The sequence below is a fragment of the Protopterus annectens genome, chromosome 8.part0 (genome assembly GCF_019279795.1).
Source record: "Protopterus annectens isolate FY-2018-M chromosome 8.part0, PAN1.0, whole genome shotgun sequence".
NCBI lineage: Eukaryota > Metazoa > Chordata > Ceratodontiformes > Protopteridae > Protopterus > Protopterus annectens.
The window spans coordinates 791,842,620-791,869,145 of record NC_056741.1 but is presented as its reverse complement, the minus strand read 5'-3'; the positions used below and the strand labels follow the sequence as shown (position 1 = coordinate 791,869,145).

The window sequence follows — 26,526 nt, the reverse complement described above, 5'->3', positions numbered from 1 at the left end:
CTAAAATATTCCCTAGCAGTACTTAGCCAACTTTGACTCGGTCTGAAACTCCGAAAACGAAAAATTTCAGAACGCCAACCAGCACTTGCAATACTGCTTCTGCATCGGACCATGCGGCAAAAAAGACTGAGGATATGACGTCGGTCATGCGCATTTGTACCCTGACGTCCTGATGTCAGTCAAATGCGCCTTGACTGACGTCAGCCTTATACTTTGATATTCGGGCCGACCGAGGACAGCGGACTACCCAAGTGTAAGGACTGCAGCAATGTGAGATGAAGAACATCTTAGCTTTAGAAGACTTCAGGTTTGAAACTCGAAAAACGAAAATTTCAGGAGTGGCCGACCGGCACTTGCGAACTGCTTCTGCTTCGGGCTCCTCCACGGCAAGAAAGACTGATGTAATGGCGTCGGCTGCATGTTTTACACCCCTGACGACCTGATGTCATGGAAGAGGTGACAGCATCCGACCCAGAAATCCCAAGACTCTGGTATTCGGGCCGACTGAGGGCTACCTGCAGGCAGATAACCCAAGTATGATGACTGCAACAGTGAAGTACGAAGAACATCAGCAAAAACAACTAAAGACAGCTCTTAGCAATACTGGCCACATACAAGTGATCCACTGAAACCTGTCTAAAGGCTAGGGTAGGGCCTCACAATAACATAAGAACAGATGATAAAATCTCTGTAACAGTAGAAATCATAACGTGGGTACTCAAAAATGATGTAATTTGCTATTACTGATTCTTTACAAAGAAAATGAGAGCTCCATTAACCACAATTTCAGGCAAATCTATCAGCACGTAAATGAAAATGTTAGCACAAGTCATTGTTCTCTTTTCAAGTACATTTTACAAACAGAAAAGAACAAGCAAAAAGGGGGGAGAGAAAAAGTCTCCATTACATTTATCAGGGTGAAGAGGACTTGCGCAGGAAAGGAGAATGGAAAGAGATGGGAAACTTTTTCCTCTCTCCATTTTCCTTAAAAAATCAAGTGAAACTTTAAGGTAAATCTTTCTGGCTTTCTGCTACAGTTCTAAGCCCATACAGTAGTTACTTTGCAGACAGCCTCAATGCTGTTCTTATTCCCTCAGTCTTTTTCTTCTGATTGTATAGCCTACCCTCCAACACTGTATAAAAAGATATGACACTACAGGATGGTGTCTTAAACAGCCTTTTTTAGAAAATGGCCAGCTGTAAGAAATGAGAAAAAAATATTTTCAGAGTTCCCCACAGCAGTGTCAAAAAATGAAAATGCACAACAATTCACAGCAAAGCATACAAGGAACACATTTGCCAGTTACCATACCTGTGCCGTATTGATACACTTCAACTGGTCGGTTGTACATTTCTGCCATGGCTTGCATCTCTATGTGGTTGCCATGGCAGTTGTTTTTCCTCTTCCTGTTGATGTATGTGGTAAAGTCTTCAGTCACATAGTTAGAAAAATAATCTGCATTTTTTACCTGTTGAACAAACAGAGAGTATGTGTGCATGGTATTTAGAAACAATTACAAAATACAATGGCTACTGTAAATAATAAAATCTGACCACAAGAAAAATCACTTCAGTTACATGTGATATGATCAACAAATCTAGGGAGAAAACAAATCTCTTAAGCAATAAAATAAAAGCTTTCTATATCGCCTCCTGTGCACACCACTCCCCAAGTCCACTTCCTCTTTACCCATGCAAAACTGCTGTAAGAGGAACTCCTTTTCCATTCTGAGTGTTCGCTGACTTTTGGTGCAAGAAATTTGCATTTAGCAATAAACACATGCTTATGAACTGAAAATTAGACAAGCAGGAAACAGGAAAACTGAGCAAGTCTAACACACATTTCACCCATGGACTTTCATCTATCTTTACACCATCCCAAACTTTTAATCATAGGTTCATAGGTTCATTGTTGAATACTATGCTAATTGCCCTGAAGGACTATTTTAAGCCTTGCCAATAACCCAATAGAATAAAACCCTGTACTGTATACAAATGTATACGTGTGTGTGTGTATATATATCTATATATACTCACACGTGTATCCACACCTATATATATATATATATATATATATATATATATATATATATATATACACACACACATACTCACACGTGTATCCACACCTATATGTATATATATATATATATATATATATATATATATATATATATACACACATACACACACACACACACGCATACATACACATGTGTGTACACACGTACTTATACATTATACACACACACGAGGAGAGAGGGAGACAGAGAGCGAATTGCATACAGATATACATCCCTCCCCCATCACTGGAATGCAGGAAGGCTTGTCCCTTTCTGCAAAAACGCAAAGTGAAAGTAATATTAGTTTCAAACTGCATTAGAGTCATTTGATTGCTCCGTTTTTGAGCAATTGATAGACAAAAATGTTCTCACATACAAATAAAGTTCTGTCAATCATATTCCACACCCAAATAACCATACTTGTGTCAGGCATCATTTCCTATCTCCAGCATTGTTCTGACACCTCATCTGGCCAACTAAACTGTAAAAGGTAACATTTTATTACTTTTCCTGTAATAGCTCCAAAGGGAAAACATACTCAAAATAATTTAGCTAGAACTAGTTAACCACATGGGAAAAAGTACAGTTTTGTACCTACCATAAATGTAGATGTTCGAGGATTCCATTGCTGCAGTCCTGACTATTGGGTATAGTCCGCGTCCAGTCGGCCCGAATACCAGAGTATAAGGCTGACGTCGGTCATGGCGCCTTAGACTGACGTCAGTACGTCAGGGTACTAATGCGCATGACCGACGTCATATCCTCAGTCTTTTCTTGCCCCAGATGTCAGAAGACCCTAAAAAGACAAGTCCCAGAAAACCTGCACCAAAAACCTGTACAATATATACAACAATATATACAAAAACATAAGCATGTAAACTCACCTACACAACCACCCCTAAAATCAGAGGGAAGGAGGGAATTGGACTGCAGCAATGGAATCCTCGAACATCTACATTTATGGTAGGTACAAAACTGTACTATGTTCTTCGTCTTCCATTGCTGCAGTCCTGACTATTGGGTAGAATCCCAAAGCAGAGGTAAGGGAGGCTGGCAATTTATAAAGAAGTAGGAGCTGACAACATGCCTTGCAAAACAGCTGTGGCAAAACCAGCCCTAGACTTAGAGTAGATAGGAAGGTGATAATGCTTAGAGAAAGTATGCACTGAACTCCAAGTAGCTGCTTCCAAAATATCCTTAGTTGCCACCCCCCTTAGAAATGCTGTTGAAGTGGCAGTAGCCCTAGTGGAATGAGGCCTAATCCCAGATGGAATCTCCTTGCCATGATGGGAATAACAAAATGCAATGCAAAAGCCAATCCACCTGGAAATAGTTTGTTTTGACACAGGCTTGCCCTGTGAACTCAAAGCAAAAGAAACAAACAACTGCTGAGACTGCCTAAAATCCTTAGTCCTGCTTAAATAATATCGTAACTGCCTGTGTACATCTAAAGTGTGCAAAATCTTTTCCCCTTTATTTTGGGGGTCTGCATAAAAAGTAGGCAAATGAATAGTTTGGTTTAAAGCCACACTAGAAACCACCTTAGGCATAAAGGATGGATTAGTTGATACCCTATCCTTATGGAAAATCAAAAGGGCTCAACTGCCATAAGGGCCTGCAACTCAGACACCCTTCTTGCAGAAGTAATAGCCAACAGAAAAGCAGTCTTCCATGACAAGTATTTCAATTCAGCAGTAGCCGCAGGCTCAAAAGGTTGTAGAGTAAGTTTTTCCAACACAAAATTGAGATCCCAAGCAGGAGTAGGAGCTCTTGGGGTCTTATATTCTTTGCCCCTCTAAGAAACTGCTTGAACAAAGGATGCGAAAACAAAGGTGGGTCACAATCATAGTGAGCTGAAATTGCTGCAGCATGAATCTTAATGGAAGAGAAGGACAAACCTTTGTCCAATAACTCAGTAAGATATTGAAGAGCCACACTCAAATTAGGCTCAGAAATCTCCAAATTCTTTGCTGTACTCCAAAATAAAAATCTCTTCCATTTTTCTCGTACACCTTCCTTGTACTAGGTCTTCTAGCTTCCATAATCACATTTAAAACTTGTTGAGGAAGTTGAGACCTGCTGTGTTTCAGCAGAGAATATGCCAGGCTGTTAGATGAAGAGAGTGAAGCTTGACATTGAGCAGATGACCGTCCTTCTGAGATAACAGATGAGGAATCAGAGGTAAAGGCCATGGAGGCTTCTTTACTAGACTCCGTAGTAGTGGATACCAGTGTTGCGAGGCCAATCTGGAGCTATCAAAATCATCCTTGGCCTGTCTTGTCTGACCTTTAATAGTACCTTTGGAAGAAGAGGCAGAGGTGGAAAGGCATAGACATGAAGGTTTTTCCAACTGAAAGACAGAGCATCCACTTTCCAAGCTGTGTGATGAAACCCCTTTGTGCAATACTTTGGCAGCTGGTGGTTTAGTGGAGAAGCGAACAGATCTATGTCTGGAGTTCCCCATGACACTGTCAATTTCTGAAATACATGAAGATCCAGTTTCCACTGTGGGGATCCATGATTTGTCTGCTTAACACATCTGCTAAGGAGTTCTGTGCTCCTGGCAGAAACCTTGCCTGAAGAGTTAGTTGCAAGCTTAACGGTCTCCCATAAGATCATTGCCTGCCTGCATAGAGGATAAGAATGTGTTCCCCTTGCTTGTTGATGTACCACATGACAGTTGTGTTGTCTGTTAGAATCAACACCTGCCCTGGAAGAAGTAACTCCTTGAAAGCCATCAATGCAAACTGGACTGCTAACATCTCCTTCATGTTGATATGTAGATGCTGTAGTCTGGCAGGCCACTTGTCCTGTATCCACTTTCCATTTAGATGAGCTCCCCAAGCAATGTCCGAGGCATCTGTCGTTAAAATCTGACTCGCCTCTGGCCGGGTCACAGAGAGTCCCTTGTTTAGGTGACATTCCTGGGCCCACCACAGGAATTCTTTTTGAAGGCAAGGTATTATATGAATGACAGTGTCCAAATCCTGGCAGTGCTGTGTCCATACATTTTTGAGATACCATTGCAGCTTCCTCATATGCAGTTTGGCATTGGGAAGCACCAGAATACAAGATGCCATGAACCCTAATGCTTGAAGGACTGTCCTTGCAGTCAGCACGGACTGATGAGATAGTTGATGGAAGTAAAGTGACAGACTCTTTTTGTTTGTCCGGGGTTAAAAGGCCATCTGGGCTGCTGTATTCAGTCTCACACCCAGAAAGCACATGTCTTGAGAGGGTACTAGACTGGACTTTATTTCGTTCACAGAATACCCTAGGCATCTTAGCACTGCTATGACATATTCCAGATGCTGTAGAAGGTCTTCCTTTTCTTGAGCCAGAATCAGGCAGTCGTCCAAATAAGGATAGATTTGAATTCCTTGAAGCCTGAAGTAAGCTATCACTGGAGCCAGAACCTTTGTGAATACTCTGGGCGGTAGATAAGCCAAAGGGCAATGCAGAGAACTGATAATGAAAATCTCCAGTTAGATACTTCCTGCAACCTAGCCTTATAGGCACATGAAGGTAAGCTTCCTTGAGATCTAAAGTTACCATCCAGTGATCTTTGCCCAGTAGAGGTAAAAGCTGTTGTAACGTCAACATCTTGAACTTGGGAATGTCCAGATAAGTGTTGAGGATAGATAAATCCAAAATTGGTCTCCATGTGTTCCCCTTCTTTGGTACTAGGAACAGGCGAGAATAAAAACCTAGGCCCCTTTCTGATACAGGAACTGGCTGAATGGCCCCCATCTGGAGTAACTGAGAAACTTGCTTGTGAGCCTCTTTTCTTTGTGGAGGAGGAACGTCTGGCATGCCTTTGAAAGGGGGCATTGTGTGGAAATAAAATCTGTAACCGTGATGAATGATATCCAACACCCATCTGTCTTGAGTAATTAAATCCCAATTTTCTTTGAAAAGAGACAGTCTTCCTCCCAAAGGAGCTGCCAGACGAGAGTCCACTGGCAGCTGAAAAGGCAGGTCATTGTGTCTGTTTAAGGACTGACCCCTGCCCTCACCAGAAGTCTGAGCAGGTGAACTCCTGATCTAGGCCTAAGAACCTTGAGCCCTGCCCCTACCACGCCTAGACCTACCCCTAGACTGGGAATCATAAGCAGGATATGTCCACCCCTTAGCAGGCCAATTTCTACTAAACAAAATCTTTAACAGTCTGCATAGACTTAGCTTTGTCCTCCATTTTCTTTAAAACCGCTTACACAGGCATCCAAACAACACATCAGACTGTAAAGGAGCATCCAAAATCCTTGTCTTAACATGCTCAGCTAAATTCTGATCCTTCAACCAGGCATGCCTGCGAAGAACAGAACTAGTAGCAGCCACCCTCGAGGAGGCCTGTACAGCATCAAAACCACACTGCAAAGAATGCTTACCCACTTGTTCAGACACATGAACCAAATCCAGCAACTCTTTACACTCAATACCTTCCGCCAAAGCATCCACCTTAGATTTCAATTGTGAAAGGAGATAATTTTGATATTTTAGCATGTGAAACTGACAATTCAACGCCCTCATGGCTAGAGTGGAAGAAGTATACATTTTCTTTCCCCACCTATCCAAAGCCCTTGCCTCTTTATCAGAGGGTACAGGATTTTTAACCACAGAAGCTTTAACACCTTTAGGCCCCTGAGAAACAGTTTCTGACTCTTAAACAAATACTTATGAGCTTGCACCCTATAATACCTATCAGGCTTAACAGGAGCAGGAGGTAAGGAGTCAGGATTCAGGGAAGCCTCTGCAAAACATCCTCCACCACATTCAACACAGGAGGAATAGCTAAGGGCCTATGCAAAACAAAAATTCCTAAGCCTTTTCCTGGAATCAGAGTAATCCTGGCCTTCCCATTTAAAATGCTCCCTCATGGTGTGTAGTGTCTCTGAAAATGAGAAATCCTCGAATCATCCACATCCGAATCAGAATAAGTAGGATACTCCTGTAAGTCTTCCACAGAACACTCTGAAGCCTGTGAACACTGTACAAAACTATCAAACTCCTGTTCCACCCTAGACCTGTTAAGAGGCGGGGGTATAGAACCAGTAATCAGAGTAATCAAATCTTCTGCCATTTTAAGCATATGTTTCTTAGGAACAGAGCCGAAATGCTAGGAGAAGCCCCACAGAAGCTGAACTTGGCCTACCTCTAAAGAAGCTTTGGCAACAGAAGGAGAGGCCCTAACTACCTTGGGAAGAGAAGGAAGAACAGTTACCTGAGGAGGCCCCTCAGCCTGGCCTACCTCCTGAGAGGGCACATCCTGTAACAGTAAAGTTTCTGCCTGAGACTCCATGGAAACTCCTGGCAAAACCTCTGGCTCCACTGAGGACTGCCGGTTCATCAACCCTAGGCTTCACTGTTTTGTCCCTGCGCCTCTTGGGTGAAGCAGGCGTCGGAACATCCGACGGCATATTATAATTACAACGCTTCCCAAACACTAACCTGGCACAATCTAGCCTCCTCTTAATAGTGCGTTTGTTAAATCTAGCACAAGAACGGCAACCAACAACGCCGGCTCAGGCCCTAAACAAGGTATACACAATGTATGATAATCCCTATGCGGTATCTGCTTCCCACAAGAAATACAGTTATTCACTTTTCTGACATCCGGTTAAATACTGAGGCAAGAAAAACCAAAATGTTCCCCAACGGGTACAGCCAACTCTGTTTCGGTCTGAAACTCCGGTTTCGAAATATCTCAGAACGCCAACCTGCACAAATTGCTTCTGCATCGGACCATGCGGCAAGACTGAGGATAGCCATGACCGGGACGCCAGCTACCGGCGATCATCTCTCTGGTATTCGGGCCGACTGGACGCGGACTATACCCAATAGTCAGGACTGCAGCAATGGAAGACGAAGAACATCAGGCACATTACTTCATCAGCTGATGAGTAGGGGTCAAACAGGGACACTCCATTACTTTCTGGATTTTTCTCTTAAAAAAAACATGTTCAGGGGCACTTTCTACACTCATACACAATAGGATGCCATATACCACATTACAAAAGTGTACAAGTTTGCCTTCAACTGCTTACACAGTGGTCAGGAAATCCTTCTACATGGCTCATCTCATCACAAAAGGATTCTCATCCGGAAAAAAAGAGGTCATTGTTCCCCTCTACTCATCACTCATTAGACCCATTATAGAGTACAACGCCCCTTTTGGTATGTACCTCAAAAGACATCTACAACAACTGGAAAGACCACAGAAATACCTCACAAAGAGGATTACTGGCCTCAAACAGATGCCCTATGCAAAACAACACAAGACAAAACAGTATCGTCCTTGAACAAACTGAAAACTGTGAACCAGATATAAATAAATAAAAACAGTGTCTTGGTTTATGGTGTGGTTCGTATTAAACTGTTGGACTTTTATTTTACAAAATTTAGAACAGCGTGGTTTATCACTACAGTGTTTGCCAAGTTTACTTTTTCATCTGTTTTGGCGCATTTTCTGGCATCCGCCATCCAGGATACTATTGTGGCATCTTTTCCTGTTCCTTTGTGTTGTTTTGCTATTTATATCGGGTTCACAGTTTTCAGATGCCCTATGCAGACAGTCTCAAAAAACTACAGCTTTACTCCATCGCATATCGCTTACTCAGGGGCGATCTCTGCCTAACATACAAAGCTATGTCAAACCCAGAGCTGTTGGACATGCTCCACTTAAAGAAATCCCAATCCCTCCGAGCCACACGCTCTAGGGACCTTAACCTTATCACCACAATAAACAGACCCTGCTAGAGGGATAGATTCCTGTCCCAGAGACTTCCCATACTCTGGAACAGTCTACCTATGTCAAACAGAGCTCATTAGCACTCTTCAAGAAAAATCTTGATGATTGGATCGGAAATGGGAAATTCACCCTGGGGATCACTTCTGTGGCTCTGCTTGACAGGGGCACAGGAAAATAATTTTCTTGGGTGGCGAAAGCCAGGGTACATTCTTTGGCTAGGCTTGTATGGGCCCTAAGGCCGATAGCCTAGTACCTACCTATGAACCTATGATAATTTCCTGCAAATCCAGAAAAAAAAGAATATCTGGCACTTCCACTGTTAAATGTTTATATAAATGCATGTTATCTCGACTTAGCAAGAACTCCCAACAGCAGGCACTGGGGAAGATGCCATCCAAGCACATGGGGAGAGTGGGGAGAGTAAATGGGACATCAAAGAGGATTCCTCAAAGATCAACTGATACAGTAATAGCACATCTGAATTTGGGGACTGACATCGTCTTGATGGCAGGGGAAATAGGCAGTTAAAGGGCAGGGCACAAAGGATCAAGATCTAAAGAAAGTGCAGTTTTGTACCTGCCATAAATGTAGATGTTCGAGTGTTCACCCTGCTGCAGTCATCACACTTGGGTTATCCTGTCGTCAGGCGGTCGCGCAGTCTGCCGGAATTCCAAAGTCTTGGTCCGGCATTGGTTGCTGTCGCCTCTTCCCTGACGTCAGTGCACCAGGGGTATATATATATATTGGAACAGACGCCATTTTCTTCAGTTTTTCTTGCCCCAGATGTCAGGTGTCCCCAAAAACGGTGGTCAGAAATTAGTACCAAATGGAGTAACCCTTGCACAAACACAAAATCCCTTCAGCTATAAGCAAATACATCAGTAAGGTATTGAAGAGATTTAGCCAGCAGATCAGAGGGGATGGAGGGAGGGTAACCTGGACTGCAGCAGGGTGAACACTGGAACATCTACATTTATGGTAGGTACAAAACTGTACTATGTTCATCGTGTTACCCTGCTGCAGTCATCACACTTGGGTTGAATCCCAAAGCTAAGGTAGGGGGGAGGTATCATAGAGGGTTAGTGGAGGCTATAAGGCCCTGCAGAACTGCAGTGGCGAAGCCCGCCCTGGTCTTAGAGTAAAGTGGTAAGTGATAGTGTTTGGTAAAGGTGTGGACTGAACTCCAAGTTGCAGCTTCTAAAATCTCCTTGGTTGGAACCCCCCTGAGAAAGGCTGTAGAGGTAGCTGTAGCCCTGGTAGAGTGGGACCTAATGGTAGCAGGGAGTGGTTTCCCATGATGGGTATAGCAGAAACGTATGCAATGACCTATCCATTTGGAAATGGTTTGCTTTGATATAGCCTTCCCTTGAGAAGCTGTAGCATAGGATACAAAGAGCTGGTCAGATTTTCTGAAAGCCTTAGTTTTGTCCAAGTAGTAACGAAGTTGCCTGTGAATGTCCAAGGAATGCAGGAGTCTCTCACCTTTGTTCTGTGGATTTGGGAAGAAGGTGGGTAAGTGGATGGTTTGATTTAAAGCCACACTGGAAACCACCTTAGGCATAAAGGAAGGATTAGTTCATAGAGAAACTCTGTCTTGATGAAAAATGATGAAAGGTTCCACTGCCATTAGTGCCTGTAGCTCAGAGACTCTTCTAGCTGAAGTTATTGCTAGGAGCAGGACAGTCTTCCATGATAGGAACTAAAGATCTGCAGAGAAAGCTGGTTCAAAGGGAGGTAGCGTTAGTTTTTCCGGAACAAAATTGAGGTCCCATGTTGGTGTAGGAGCTCTCCTGGGTGGTTTAATGTTTTTTGCCCCTCTGAGGAACTGTCTTAGAAGAGGATGTGAAAATAAAGGTGGATCCGTGTTGTAATGAGCTGAAATAGCTGAAGCATGGATTTTAATGGAGGAAAAAGAAAGTCCTTTGTGCAACATCTCAGCTAAATACTGCAGAATGTGAGGCATGTGAGGCTGAATTGTGTCTTGACCTTTAGCTTGGTTCCAGGCACAAAACCTTTTCCATTTGTCTGAATAAGCCTTCCTGGTGCTTGGCCTCCTGGCTTCCAGAACAACATCCAGAACTGCTTGTGAAAAAGGAGCTGGTTGGATGTTTAGTTGATTTGCCATGCAGCCAGATTTAAAGTTTTGAGCTGGCTGTGAAGAATCTGATTGTTTTGTTGTGTGAGTAAATGGGGGATTTGAGGCAATATCCATGGTGGGCTGTGGGCCATATTTCTCAATAGCGGGTACCAGTGCTGGCGTGGCCAGTATGGGACTATGAGAATCAGTCGTGGTCTCTCCTTTTTGACTTTCAGAAGAACCTTTGTGAGGACAGGCAATGGAGGGAAGGCATATACTGTCAGGTTTTTCCAACTGAAAGAGAGTGCGTCCACTTTCCAAGCTTGTTGGTGAAATGACCTTGTGCAAAATTTTGTTAGTTGATAGTTTTGAGGACTGGCAAACAGGTCTATGTCTGGAAGGCCCCATTTTTGAGTCATCATTGCAAATATTTGTGGATCCAGTTTCCACTCATGTGGATCCTTGATGATTCTGCTGAGGTCGTCTTCCAATGTGTACTTCTGTCCTGGCAGGAATTGAGCTTGCAACTGAACTTGGTAAGCCAGAGCTGTGTCCCATAAGATCATTGCTTGCCTGCATAGAGGGTAGGAATGTGTACCCCCTTGTTTGTTTATGTACCACATTACTGTGGTGTTGTCCGTCTTTATTGCAAGTTGTCCTGGATGTAATAGATCCTTGAAGGCTGTCAGAGCTTTCTGTACAGCTAGCATCTCTTTTTGATTTATGTGCAGATTTCTTTGATCTGCAGTCCATAGGCCTTGAATGCATTGTCCTGCCATGTGTGCCCCCCAGGTGTAGTCTGAAGCATCTGTTGTGATAGTTTGCCTGGCTGGGGGCAAGGAGAAAGCCTGACCCTTGTTGAGGTGACATGCCTGTGACCACCATAGAAATTCCTGTTGTAGGCAGGGAATGAGAGATATCATTGTGTCCAAGCTGTGGCTGTGTTGAGACCATACGCTTTTTAGGTACCACTGTAATTTCCTCATATGCAGCTTTGCAAATAGTATTATTAGTATGCAAGATGCCATGAAGCCCAAAGCCTGCAGAATTTTTCTTGCAGTTAATTGGGTCTTTGTTGCCATTGTCTTGAAATATTGAGTCAGTTGTAGTTGCTTGTCTGGTGTAAGGTAAGCCTTCTGGGCCATTGTATTCAAGCTGGCACCCAGGAATGCCATTTTTTGTGAGGGTACTAGTTTTGACTTCTTTTCGTTTACTGTGTACCCCAGGCAATTTAGTAGATGCTTTACAAAGGCCAGATGATGTAAGAGAATGTCTTTGCTTTCTGCTTGGATGAGGCGGTTGTCCAGGTATGGATATATTTGAATTCCTCTTTGTCTGCAGTATGCAATTACTGGTGCCAGGCATTTTGTGAAGACTCTGGGCGCAGTAGATAAGCCAAAGGGCAGTGCAGAGAATTGGTAATGGGTTGAACCTGCAATGAAATGGAGGTATCTTCTGCAACTTTGTCTGATAGGGACATGCAGGTATGCCTCCTTGAGGTCCAACGTTACTAGCCATGCTTCCTTGCCCAACATGGGAAGTAGCTGCTGTAGTGTTAGCATCTTGAATTTGGGTACTTGTAAGTGTTTAGAATTGAAAGGTCCAGAATTGGTCTCCAGGAATTGTCCTTTCTGGGCACTAGAAAGAGTCTTGAGTAAAATCCTTGGCCTTGCTCTCGAGTAGGTACCAGTTGAATGGCTCTCATGTCCATGAGAGCTGTAATTTGCTTTTGTGCCTCTGCCCATTGATTTTGTGGCAGGTTTGGCATTCCTCTTTTCATTGGCAAGGTGTGAAAGTGGAATCTGTATCCTCGTAAAATTATGTCTAGGACCCATTTGTCCTTTGTGGCAATGTGCCAGTTGTTTGCAAAAAGTGCGAGTTTTCCCCCCAAGGGGGCTGCCAAGAGAGTATTGCTTGGCCAGATGAGGTGCAAGTCATTGAGTTTGCCTTCTGGTGGATTGAGACCTGTCTTCCCCTCCCTTCTGTGTTGCAGTGCCCCATTGGCGAGGTTTATACTGGGCTTGTGGTTGTCCTCTGCCCCTTGGGCGTCTGTATTTACCCCTCTGTGGTCTGTCAGTAGCTGGAAAGGACCAATTTTTTTGTTGGCCAGTTTCTGCTGAAGCGGGGGGGTTGTACCTGTAGGAAATCTTTGACTGTCTGCATAGATTTTGCCTTATCCTCCATTTTCTTTAAAACCTCTTCTGCTTCAACTCCAAAAAGAACATCCTGCTATAAGGGAGCATCTAGTAGTTTTGCTTTAACATGATCAGGCAGAGTTTGTTCCTTTAACCAAGCATGCCTACGTATAACAGACCCAGTGACAGCTGCTCTGCAGGAAGACTCCAAAGAATCAAACCCACATTGTAAGGTGCGTTTGCCCACCTGCTCAGTGGCGTGCAACTGATCCTGTACTTCTTTCAATTTAGACTGTTGAGGGAGAGTGGTTATTCTTTGCTTTAACTGAGAGATTAGGAATTGCTGATACTTAAGCATGTGAAACTGACAATTCAGTGCCCTCATAGCTAGTGTGGCTGAGGTGTAAACCTTTTTCCCCCACCTGTCTAGAGCTCTGGAATCCCTCTCAGAAGGTACTGGGTTTTTAGCCATAGAAGCCTTAGCCCCCTTGGGACCCTGGGATATAGTCTCTGGGTCAGCTACAAGGCTTTTGTAAAGAAATTTGTGGGAATCAGGCACACTCTAATATCTGTCAGGCTTAGCTGGAGCAGGAGGTAGAGAGTCTGGGTTCAAACTGGATTCTAAATAGACATAATCCACAATGTCCAAAACTGGTGGGATGGCAAGTGGTCTGTGTTGGGGGAGTAAAAGAAACTCTCTGAGCCTTTTCTTCGAGTCAGAGTAGTCCTGACCTTCCCAGTGAAAATGTTCCCTCATAGTGTGTAAAGTTTCCCCAAAGGAGTAGTCTTCAGGAGGAGAAGCTGAGGGAATGGAGTCCTCAGCATCAGAAGCTTCATAAGGAGAGGAGGAGTAATCTTGGTCCTCGGAGGAGTCTGAAGAAATGGACACTTGTTCAGAGGATGTATAATCTTCCTCTCGTCTAGGCCTTTTGTCAGGAGGGGGCTGGGAACCCCTGATTAAAGAAATCAAATCTTCAGCCATTTTGAGCATCTGTTTCTTAGGCATGGCGCCTTGAACAGGGGACTGAAGTGCAGTCCTTTTAGATTTAGTAGGAGTCTTCGACTTAGACAACATTTTAATGGTGAGAGTCGTCGGTCTGAAAACGCCTTCAGAAACCGATGGCGTTTCGGTAGCACCAACGTCTTTTGTAGTAATGTCGTCAGAAGGGCCTGAGCTAAATGGTTGCGTTGGCCTGGTGCATTCCGCCAAAATTTCCACAGCGGTCTCGGGTTCCAGATCTGCGGTAGTCAGGGGCTGCGTCAGAGCCTCACTGAGGACCGGAGGATCAGAGACCTGATCAGCCGAGGCCTCGGAATTTGGCTTAGGCCTGGGCTGTCTCTGTCCTTATCCTTGCGTTTTTTGTGCATGCCAGTAGTCAGTTGTTCCGACGGCCTGGTGTAGTTAAATTTCCTACCAAAGTAGTGTCGTGCGAAATCAAAGCATCTTTTAATAGTACGCTTATTAAACCTAGCACAAAACCGACAAGTAATACTCAACAAAGATCACCACACCAACCAGGGACTGTCCGTTACAAAATAGAAGAACAGGCAAAGAAGCACACGTACAGTCCCAACACAGGAAAAAGCAGGAGCAGTTATAAAATCCAATGCATTTATTTCGAATAAAAAAGTACAGTTTTGTACCTACCATAAATGTAGATGTTCGAGGATCCACATTGCTGCAGTCCTAACCATTGGGTAGTCCGCTGTCCAGTCGGCCCGAATACCAAAGTATATGGCTGACGTCGGTCAAGGCGCATTAGACTGACGTCAGGACGTCAGGGTACTAATGCGCATGACCGACGTCATATCCTCAGTCTTTTCTTGCCCCAGATGTCAGAAGACCCTAAAAAAGACAAGGCCCAAACCAAAACACCAAAAAACCCTGCACCAAACATATATACAATATATACAAATGTACAAGAATATATATATATATATTAGCCCACACCACCACCCCTAAACACAGAGGGGAAGGAGGGAGGGTAAATTGGACTGCAGCAATGTGGATCCTCGAACATCTACATTTATGGTAGGTACAAAACTGTACTATGTTCTTCATTCCACATTGCTGCAGTCCTAACCATTGGGTAGAATCCCAAAGCAGAGGTAAGGGAGGCTGGCAAATCATAAGGAAGCAGGAGCTGTCAACATGCCTTGCAAAATAGCTGTGGCAAAACCAGCCCTAGATTTAGAGTAGAGAGGAAGGTGGTAATGCTTAGAGAAAGTATGCACTGAACTCCAAGTAGCTGCCTCCAAAATATCCTTAGTTGCCACCCCTTAGAAATGCTGTTGAAGTGGCAGTAGCCCTAGTGGAATGAGGCCTAATCCCAGCTGGAATCTCCTTGCCATGATGGGAGTAACAAAATGAAATGCAAAACCCAATCCACTTAGAAATAGTTTGCTTAGACACAGGCTTACCCTGAGAACTCAAAGCAAAAGAAACAAACAACTGCTGAGACTGCCTGAAATCCTTAGTCCTGCTTAAATAATAACGCAACTGCCTATGTACATCTAAAGTGTGCAAAATCTTTTCCCCCTTATTTTGGGGATCTGCATAGAAAGTAGGCAAATGAATAGTTTGGTTTAGAGCCACACTAGAAACCACCTTAGGCATAAAGGAAGGATTAGTACGTAATGATACCCTATCCTTATGGAAAATCAAAAAAGGCTCTACTGCCATAAGGGCCTGCAATTCAGAAACCCTTCTTGCAGAAGTAATAGCCAACAAAAAAGCAGTCTTCCATGACAAGTATTTCAATTCAGCAGTAGCCGCAGGCTCAAAGGTTGTAGAGTAAGTTTCTCCAACACAAAATTGAGATCCCAAGCAGGAGTAGGAGCTCTACGGGGGTCTTATATTCTTTGCCCCTCTAAGAAACTGCTTGAACAAAGGATGCGAAAACAATGGTGGGTCACAATCATAGTGAGCTGAAATTGCTGCAGCATGAATTTTAATGGAAGAGAAAGACAAACCTTTGTCCAATAACTCAGTAAGATATTGAAGAGCCACACTCAAATTAGGCTCAGAAATCTCCAAATTCTTTGCTGCACTCCAAAATAAAAATCTCTTCCATTTTTCTGCGTACACTTTCCTTGTACTAGGTCTTCTGGCTTCCATAATCACATTCAAAACTTGTTGAGGAAGTTGAGACCTGCTGTGTTTCAAAACAGAATATGCCAGGCTGTTAGATGAAGAGAGTGAAGCTTGACATTGAGCAGGTGACCGTCCTTCTGAGATAACAGGTGTGGAATCAAAGGTAAAGGCCATGGAGGCTTCTTTACCAGACTCCTTAGTAGTGGGTACCAGTGTTGCCGAGGCCAATCTGGAGCTATTAGAATCATCCTTGGCTTGTCTTGTCTGACCTTTAGGAGCACCTTTGGGAGAAGAGGCAGAGGTGGAAAGGCGTACACATGAAGATTTTTCCAACTGAAAGAAAGAGCATCCACTTTCCAAGCTGTGTGATGAAACCCCTTTGTGCAAAACTTTGGCAGCTGGTGGTTCAGTGGAGAAGCGAACAGATCTATGTCTGGAGTTCCCCATGACACTGTCAATGTTTGAAATACATGAAGATCCAGTTTCCACTCGTGGGGATCCATGATTTGTCTGCTTAATACATCTGCTAAGGAGTTCTGTGCTCCCGGCAGAAACCTTGCCTGAAGAGTTAGCTGCAGACTGAGCGCAGTCTCCCATAAAATCATTGCTTGTCTGCACAATGGGTAAGAATGTGTTCCCCCTTGTTTGTTGATGTACCACATGACAGTTGTGTTGTCTGTTAGAATCAACACCTGCCCTGGAAGAAGTAACTCCTTGAAAGCAATTAATGCAAACTGAACTGCTAACATCTCTTTCATGTTGATATGTAGATGCTGTAGTCTGGCAGGCCACTTGTCTTGTATCCACTTTCCATTTAGATGAGCTCCCCAAGCAACATCTGAGGCATCTGTCGTTAGAATCTGACTTGCCTCTGGCCGGGTCACAGAGAGTCCCTTGTTTAGGTGACATTCCTGAGCCCACCACAAAAATTCCTTTTGAATGCAAGGTATTATTTGAATGACAGTGTCCAAATCCTGGCAGTGCTGTGTCCACAGATTTTTGAGATACCATTGTAGCTTCCTCATATGCAGTTTGGCATTGGGAAGCACCAGAATACAAGATGCCATGAACCCTAAGGCTTGAAGGACTGTCCTTGCAGTCAGCCCGGACTGAAGAGATAGTTGATGGAAGTAACTGGAAAGATTCTTTTGTTTGTCCGGGGTTAAAAGGCCATCTGGGCTGCTGTATTCAGTCTCACACCCAGAAAGCACATGTCTTGAGAGGGTACTAGACTGGACTTTATTTCGTTCACAGAATACCCTAGGCATCTTAGCACTGCTATAACATATTCCAGATGCTGTAGAAGGTCTTCCTTTTCTTGAGCCAGAATCAGGCAGTCGTCCAAGTAAGGATAGATTTGAATTCCTTTTAGCCTGAAGTAAGCTATCACTGGAGCCAGAACCTTTGTGAATACTCTGGGCGCAGTAGATAAGCCAAAGGGCAATGCAGAGAACTGATAATGAGAATTTCCAGCTCGAAAACGCAGATACTTCCTGCAACTTAGTCTTATAGGCACATGAAGGTAAGCTTCCTTGAGATCTAAAGTTACCATCCAGTGATCTTTGCCCAGCAGAGGTAAAAGCTGTTGTAACGTCAACATCTTGAACTTGGGAATGTCCAGATAAGTGTTGAGTATAGATAAATCCAAAACTGGTCTCCACGTGTTCCCCTTCTTTGGTACTAGGAACAGGCGAGAATAAAATCCTAGGCCCCTTTCTGATACAGGGACTGGCTGAATGGCCCCTATTTGGAGTAACAGAGAAATTTGCTTGTAAGCCTCTTTCCTTTGTGGAGGAGGAACGTCTGGCATGCCTTTGAAAGGGGGCAAGGTATGGAAATAAAACCTGTAACCGTGGTGAATGATATCCAACACCCATTTGTCTTGAGTAATTAAATCCCAATTTTCTTTGAAAAGAGATAGTCTTCCTCCCAAAGGAGCTGCCAGACGAGAATCTACTGGCAGCTGAAAAGGCAGGTCATTGGGTCTGTTTACGAAAGGACTGACCCCTGCCCTCACCAGAAGTCTGAGCAGGTGAACTCCCTGTTCTAGGCCTAAAAGAACCTTGAGCTCTGCCCCTACCACGTCTAGACCTACCCCTAGACTGGGAATCATAAGCAGGATATGTCCATCCCTTAGTAGGCCAATTTCTACTAAACTTCGGTGGCTGCACCTGCAAAAAATCTTTAACAGTTTGCATAGACTTAGCTTTGTCCTCCATTTTCTTTAAAACTTCTTCCACAGGCGAACCAAACAACACATCAGACTGTAAAGGAGCATCCAGAATCCTTGTCTTAACATGCTCAGCTAAATTCTGATCCCTCAACCAAGCATGCCTGCGAAGAACAGAACTAGTGGCAGCCACCCTCGAGGAGTCCTGTACAGCATCAAAACCACATTGCAAAGAATGCTTACCCACTTGTTCAGACACATGAACTAAATCCAAGTAGCTGCCTCCAAAATATCCTTAGTTGCCACCCCCCTTAGAAATGCTGTTGAAGTGGCAGTAGCCCTAGTGGAATGAGGCCTAATCCCAGCTGGAATCTCCTTGCCATGATGGGAGTAACAAAATGAAATGCAAAACCCAATCCACTTAGAAATAGTTTGCTTAGACACAGGCTTACCCTGAGAACTCAAAGCAAAAGAAACAAACAACTGCTGAGACTGCCTGAAATCCTTAGTCCTGCTTAAATAATAACGCAACTGCCTATGTACATCTAAAGTGTGCAAAATCTTTTCCCCTTATTTTGGGGATCTGCATAGAAAGTAGGCAAATGAATAGTTTGGTTTAGAGCCACACTAGAAACCACCTTAGGCATAAAGGAAGGATTAGTGCGTAATGATACCCTATCCTTATGGAAAATCAAAAAAGGCTCTACTGCCATAAGGGCCTGCAATTCAGAAACCCTTCTTGCAGAAGTAATAGCCAACAAAAAGCAGTCTTCCATGACAAGTATTTCAATTCAGCAGTAGCCGAGGCTCAAAAGGTTGTAGAGTAAGTTTCTCCAACACAAAATTGAGATCCCAAGCAGGAGTAGGAGCTCTACGGGGGTCTTATATTCTTTGCCCCTCTAAGAAACTGCTTGAACAAAGGATGCGAAAACAATGGTGGGTCACAATCATAGTGAGCTGAAATTGCTGCAGCATGAATTTTAATGGAAGAAAGACAAACCTTTGTCCAATAACTCAGTAAGATATTGAAGAGCCACACTCAAATTAGGCTCAGAAATCTCCAAATTCTTTGCTGCACTCCAAAATAAAAATCTCTTCCATTTTTCTGCGTACACTTTCCTTGTACTAGGTCTTCTGGCTTCCATAATCACATTCAAAACTTGTTGAGGAAGTTGAGACCTGCTGTGTTTCAAAACAGAATATGCCAGGCTGTTAGATGAAGAGAGTGAAGCTTGACATTGAGCAGGTGACCGTCCTTCTGAGATAACAGGTGTGGAATCAAAGGTAAAGGCCATGGAGGCTTCTTTACCAGACTCCTTAGTAGTGGGTACCAGTGTTGCCGAGGCCAATCTGGAGCTATTAGAATCATCCTTGGCTTGTCTTGTCTGACCTTTAGGAGCACCTTTGGGAGAAGAGGCAGAGGTGGAAAGGCGTACACATGAAGATTTTTCCAACTGAAAGAAAGAGCATCCACTTTCCAAGCTGTGTGATGAAACCCCTTTGTGCAAAACTTTGGCAGCTGGTGGTTCAGTGGCGAAGCGAACAGATCTATGTCTGGAGTTCCCCATGACACTGTCAATGTTTGAAATACATGAAGATCCAGTTTCCACTCGTGGGGATCCATGATTTGTCTGCTTAATACATCTGCTAAGGAGTTCTGTGCTCCCGGCAGAAACCTTGCCTGAAGAGTTAGTTGCAGACTGAGCGCAGTCTCCCATAAAATCATTGCTTGTCTGCACAATGGGTAAGAATGTGTTCCCGCTTGTTTGTTGATGTACCACATGACAGTTGTGTTGTCTGTTAGAATCAACACCTGCCCTGGAAGAAGTAACTCCTTGAAAGCAATTAATGCAAACTGAACTGCTAACATCTCTTTCATGTTGATATGTAGATGCTGTAGTCTGGCAGGCCACTTGTCTTGTATCCACTTTCCATTTAGATGAGCTCCCCAAGCAACATCTGAGGCATCTGTCGTTAGAATCTGACTTGCCTCTGGCCGGGTCACAGAGAGTCCCTTGTTTAGGTGACATTCCTGAGCCCACCACAAAAATTCCTTTTGAATGCAAGGTATTATTTGAATGACAGTGTCCAAATCCTGGCAGTGCTGTGTCCACAGATTTTTGAGATACCATTGTAGCTTCCTCATATGCAGTTTGGCATTGGGAAGCACCAGAATACAAGATGCCATGAACCCTAAGGCTTGAAGGACTGTCCTTGCAGTCAGCCGGACTGAAGAGATAGTTGATGGAAGTAACTGGAAAGATTCTTTTGTTTGTCCGGGGTTAAAAAGGCCATCTGGGCTGCTGTATTCAGTCTCACACCCAGAAAGCACATGTCTTGAGAGGGTACTAGACTGGACTTTATTTCGTTCACAGAATACCCTAGGCATCTTAGCACTGCTATAACATATTCCAGATGCTGTAGAAGGTCTTCCTTTTCTTGAGCCAGAATCAGGCAGTCGTCCAAGTAAGGATAGATTTGAATTCCTTTTAGCCTGAAGTAAGCTATCACTGGAGCCAGAACCTTTGTGAATACTCTGGGCAGTAGATAAGCCAAAGGGCAATGCAGAGAACTGATAATGAGAATTTCCAGCTCGAAAACGCAGATACTTCCTGCAACTTAGTCTTATAGGCACATGAAGGTAAGCTTCCTTGAGATCTAAAGTTACCATCCAGTGATCTTTGCCCAGCAGAGGTAAAAGCTGTTGTAACGTCAACATCTTGAACTTGGGAATGTCCAGATAAGTGTTGAGGATAGATAAATCCAAAATTGGTCTCCACGTGTTCCCCTTCTTTGGTACTAGGAACAGGCGAGAATAAAATCCTAGGCCCCTTTCTGATACAGGGACTGGCTGAATGGCCCCTATTTGGAGTAACAGAGAAATTTGCTTGTAAGCCTCTTTCCTTTGTGGAGGAGGAACGTCTGGCATGCCTTTGAAAGGGGGCAAGGTATGGAAATAAAACCTGTAACTGTGGTGAATGATATCCAACACCCATTTGTCTTGAGTAATTAAATCCCAATTTTCTTTGAAAAGAGATAGTCTTCCTCCCAAAGGAGCTGCCAGACGAGAATCTACTGGCAGCTGAAAAGGCAGGTCATTGGGTCTGTTTACGAAAGGACTGACCCCTGCCCTCACCAGAAGTCTGAGCAGGTGAACTCCCTGTTCTAGGCCTAAAAGAACCTTGAGCTCTGCCCCTACCACGTCTAGACCTACCCCTAGACTGGGAATCATAAGCAGGATATGTCCATCCCTTAGTAGGCCAATTTCTACTAAACTTCGGTGGCTGCACCTGCAAAAAATCTTTAACAGTTTGCATAGACTTAGCTTTGTCCTCCATTTTCTTTAAAACTTCTTCCACAGGCGAACCAAACAACACATCAGACTGTAAAGGAGCATCCAGAATCCTTGTCTTAACATGCTCAGCTAAATTCTGATCCTCAACCAGGCATGCCTGCGAAGAACAGAACTAGTGGCAGCCACCCTCGAGGAGGCCTGTACAGCATCAAAACCACATTGCAAAGAATGCTTACCCACTTGTTCAGACACATGAACTAAATCCAGCAACTCTTTACACTCAATACCTTCCGCCAAAGCATCCACCTTAGATTTCAATTGTGAAAGGAGATAATTTTGATATTTTAGCATGTGAAACTGACAATTCAACCCTCATGGCTAAAGTGGAAGAAGTATACACTTTCTTTCCCCATCTATCCAAAGCCCTTGCCTCTTTATCAGTGGGAACAGGATTTTTAACAACAGAGGCCTTAACACCTTTAGGTCCCTGAGAAACAGTTTCTGGGTCTGCCCTAGGACTCTTAAAAAGATACTTATGAGCTTCAGGCACCCTATAGTAACTATCAGGTTTAACAGGGGCAGGAGGCAAAGAATCAGGGTTCAGGGAAGCCTCTGCAAAAACATCTTCCACCACATTCAACACAGGAGGAATAGCTAAGGGCCTATGCTGGGGTAAAAACAAGAATTCCCTAAGCCTTTTCCTGGAATCAGAGTAATCTTGGCCTTCCCATTTAAAATGCTCCCTCATGGAATGCAGAGTCTCTGAAAATGAGAAATCCTCAGGAGGAGAAGCTGTAGGAGTGGAATCATCCACATCAGAATCAGAATAAGGAGGATACTCCTGCAAGTCTTCCAGAAGACTCAGAAGCCTCTGAACACTGTTCCAAACTCTCAAACTCAGGGTCCACCCTAGGCCTCTTATCAGGAGGGGGCATAGAACCTCTAATCATAGTAATCAAATCTTCTGCCATTTTAAGCATATGTTTCTTAGGCACAGAACCTGAAGTGCTAGGAGAAGCCCCCACTGAAGCTAAACTTGGCCTACCTCTCAAAGAAGTTTTAGAAACAGAAGGAGAGGCTCTAACTACCTTGGGAAGAGAGGGAAGAACAGTTACCTGAGAAGCCCCGTCAGCCTGGCCTACCTCCTGAGAGGGCACATCCTGTAACAGTAAAGTCTCTGCCTGAGACTCCAAAGAAACTCCTGGCAAAACCTCTGGCTCCACTGAGCCTTCTAAAGAACCGACGTCCGGGACTGCCGGTTCATCAACCCTAGGCTTTGCTGTTTTGTCCTTGCGCTTTTTGGACGAAGCGGGCGTCGGAGCATCCGACGGCATTTTATAATTACAACGCTTCCCAAACACTAACCTGGCACAGTCTAACCTTCTCTTAATAGTGCGTTTGTTAAATCTAGCACAAGAGCGGCATCCAACAACGTCGTGCTCAGGCCCTAAACAAGGTATACACAAAGTATGGTAATCCCTATGAGGTATCTGTTTCCCACAAGAAATACAGTTATTCACTTTTTCTGACATCCGGTTAAATACTGAGGCAAGAAAAAACCAAAATGTTCCCCAACGGGGTACTTAGCCAACTTTGATTCGGTCTGAAACTCCGACTTCAGAAAATTTCAGAACGCCAACCTGCACTCGCAAAACTGCTTCTGCATCGGACCATGCGGCAAAAAAGACTGAGGATATGACGTCGGTCATGCGCATTAGTACCCTGACGTCAGTCTAATGCGCCTTGACCGACGTCAGCCATATACTTTGGTATTCGGGCCGACTGGACAGCGGACTACCCAATGGTTAGGACTGCAGCAATGTGGAATGAAGAACATCAGGGATGAGCGCTTTCGCGTTTAAATACGCTTCTTCAGATCACAAAATAAAATAGAACAGCCTTATTTAAATGTAACCAATTTGTCCAATTAATTCAAACCCTCCAATGAACACTTCACATCAAATTAACCCCTTGTTAGACAAACTTCAGTGACATTGCTCCCTTATAAGCCACAAGAATTTATACATATAATTTAAAATAAGCACATAAAGTCCTAATAGCAATATAGTAATACAAACTCCTTTCCTGAAATATTATGTATGTATATATATAAATAAATATAAATAAATAAATATAAATGACAACTATAAATACAAGTATAATGTAGTTAATATACTAACCTTAATTAATGGATATTAATAAAGTTAATACAATAGCGTATATCAGACAAATTCTACAGATAAATACATAGGTAAAACATAAATAAAATCCATAAGCCAACACCAAGGGTATGGGACTAGTAACTAAGAGGTTATATATCCTCATCTACGGGACTTTAACACTGAACGTAATGAAACATATGTATTAAGACCTGGCGGGTGGTGGGCTCTTAATTTAAAGACCCACTCTAATTCTTTTTGCTCCAGATAACTCATGTAATCTCCCCTTCTCTGTCCGTGAGGTATTATTTGGAGTACTCTAAACTCAAAACCATGGTCATTATAAATAGAAACATGTTTAGCTAATGCATTTAGTGGATTATTATTCCTAATGTCGTAAATGTGGTTATAGATTCTATGTTTAAAGCTCCTTTTAGTCATGCCTACATAAAATGCAGGACATGTATGGCACTTTGCTAGGTATACAAGTCCTGATGTATTACAATTTGCATAGAATCTAGGACTAAAGGAGAAATCCAACTCTGGATGTATAAAGTCTTGTTCTTTCGATATATAACCACAATAATTGCAGTTCTTACAAGGATATGTTCCTCTTTCTCCTGATGTTTCAACATCCAATGAACTAGTGTCACCATGACCAGTAATATGGTCTACACATAATATTCTTTTCAGATTTTTATTATTCCTGTAAATAAATCCAGGATTGGAGCCTACTATACCTGCTGTCTTTCTATCTAAAGTTAGAACGCCCCAATGTTTAGCTATGATTTTTTTAATTGCTAAGCTATCATTAGTGTAGGTAGTAACAAACATAACCCTGTCGGAGACCATTTTGATATTATGGCCTAGTTTCCTGGTAGCTCTGGTACTGGGATTCGTATCATTCATATCTGGTTCTACTCCCAGTGTCTCAAGTTTGACTTGTTTTATTAACTTAGTATCATAACCTCTCTGGATGAAAATCAACTCTAACCTTTCTAATTCAACAGCCAGATTTACAGGATCTCTACAGAGCCTCAAGAGCCTTTGGAACTGACACTTCACTATACCCCTAAATATGTGGCGGGAATGCATGCTATCATATCTTAGTATAGCATTCTTCCAACAGGCCTTTCTATGGAGGGAAGATGATAACTTGCCATCTCGAATACTAAGATTCACATCAAGGAAGCTCACATTATCATGAGAAGTTTCAACCGTGAATCTTAGAAAGTTTGTAGTAGTTTCTAAATATTCCACAAACAGAAAAAAGTCCTGTATACTGCCATCCCAAACGATAAGGATATCGTCCACAAAGCGCTTATATACCAAGCATTTCTTAAAAGAATCATGATTGAATAAAAACTCCCTCTCCCACTGGTAAACTACTAAGTTTGCATATGTATTAGCGCAGGGGGTGCCCATGGCAACCCCTGCTAACTGTAAAAACATATGCTTTTTGAAACAGAAGACATTATTTAAAACCAACTCTAATAGCTGGCAAACCAGTATCTCTGTATTGCGATCTATAGAGGATAAAACCTGAAACAATTCTCTAATGGATTCAATACCCTTATCGTTCAGGATGGAGGTAAAGAGATTTCTGACATCCATGGTTACTAATAAGTGTCTATCTTTAGACAATTCAACATCTAAAGTATCTAAAAAATCCAGAAGCTGATAGGTATCCTTCAGGATAGTCGGAATACTATTAACAAATGGCCTTAATAATTTTTCCAGAAAAACTGAGATATCGTCCACAAAGCGCTTATATACCAAGCATTTCTTAAAAGAATCATGATTGAATAAAAACTCCCTCTCCCACTGGTAAACGCAACCCCTGCTAACTGTAAAAACATATGCTTTTTGAAACAGAAGACATTATTTAAAACCAACTCTAATAGCTGGCAAACCAGTATCTCTGTATTGCGATCTATAGAGGATAAAACCTGAAACAATTCTCTAATGGATTCAATACCCTTATCGTTCAGGATGGAGGTAAAGAGATTTCTGACATCCATGGTTACTAATAAGTGTCTATCTTTAGACAATTCAACATCTAAAGTATCTAAAAAATCCAGAAGCTGATAGGTATCCTTCAGGATAGTCGGAATACTATTAACAAATGGCCTTAATAATTTTTCCAGAAAAACTGAGATATTCTCCGTACTCCACCTATCCCCCGAGACTATTTTTTTTATTTTTTTTTATTTATTTTACATTTGTTGACCGGGCTAGTCTGGCTGGATACATGTCCATTTTCAGCAGAGGCCCGAGGAGAAAAGCTCCACTATATACTAGAAGGTAACATAAAAATAGTACACCGGGATACAAAATTATAAACATGATAAGAAAATTAGTCTAATGAAGTATAGTAATGATACTAAAGCAATGACAACAGCTATAATTAGCAAACTTAAATGAAACTATAATTAGCAAACTTAATAAAGCTATAGTTATAACATAGAGAGATGATTTATAATTGCAAATTCTTCGCTGTAGTAGGAATAATACAGCCATAAAAGAAAGAAAGTGGTAAATTACATAAGAGTCTTTAGGTATTTGCAGTAATAACAATTGTTATAATGGTTTTGCGCCAGGGCAATATATTAAGAGGCAGATTAGTGGGAGCAACCTGTAAATATGAGGGGATAACAGGTTGCAGAGGTAAAGTAGTATCCAAGTGGATAGTAGATAGTTGCAGAAGAGTGGAAGCATTAGTGATAGGGACAAGCATAGAAGTAAATAGAGAGAAATGAGAAGTGGGTTGGATGTTCAGGTCAGT

General features: G+C 42.9%; 1 protein-coding gene across 4 annotated transcripts in view; it reads right to left on the bottom strand.

Moving 5' to 3' along the window:
- OTUD5 (OTU deubiquitinase 5) overlaps positions 1 to 26,526 on the bottom strand; it is a 1,783,333-nt gene that overhangs the window by 356,111 nt on the left and 1,400,696 nt on the right. For all 4 annotated transcript variants that reach the window (XM_044080259.1, XM_044080261.1, XM_044080260.1 and 1 more), the window contains exon 4: positions 1,313 to 1,469. In XM_044080259.1, coding sequence (XP_043936194.1) covers positions 1,313 to 1,469 — 157 coding nt within the window. The remainder of the gene's footprint in view (positions 1 to 1,312; positions 1,470 to 26,526) is intronic.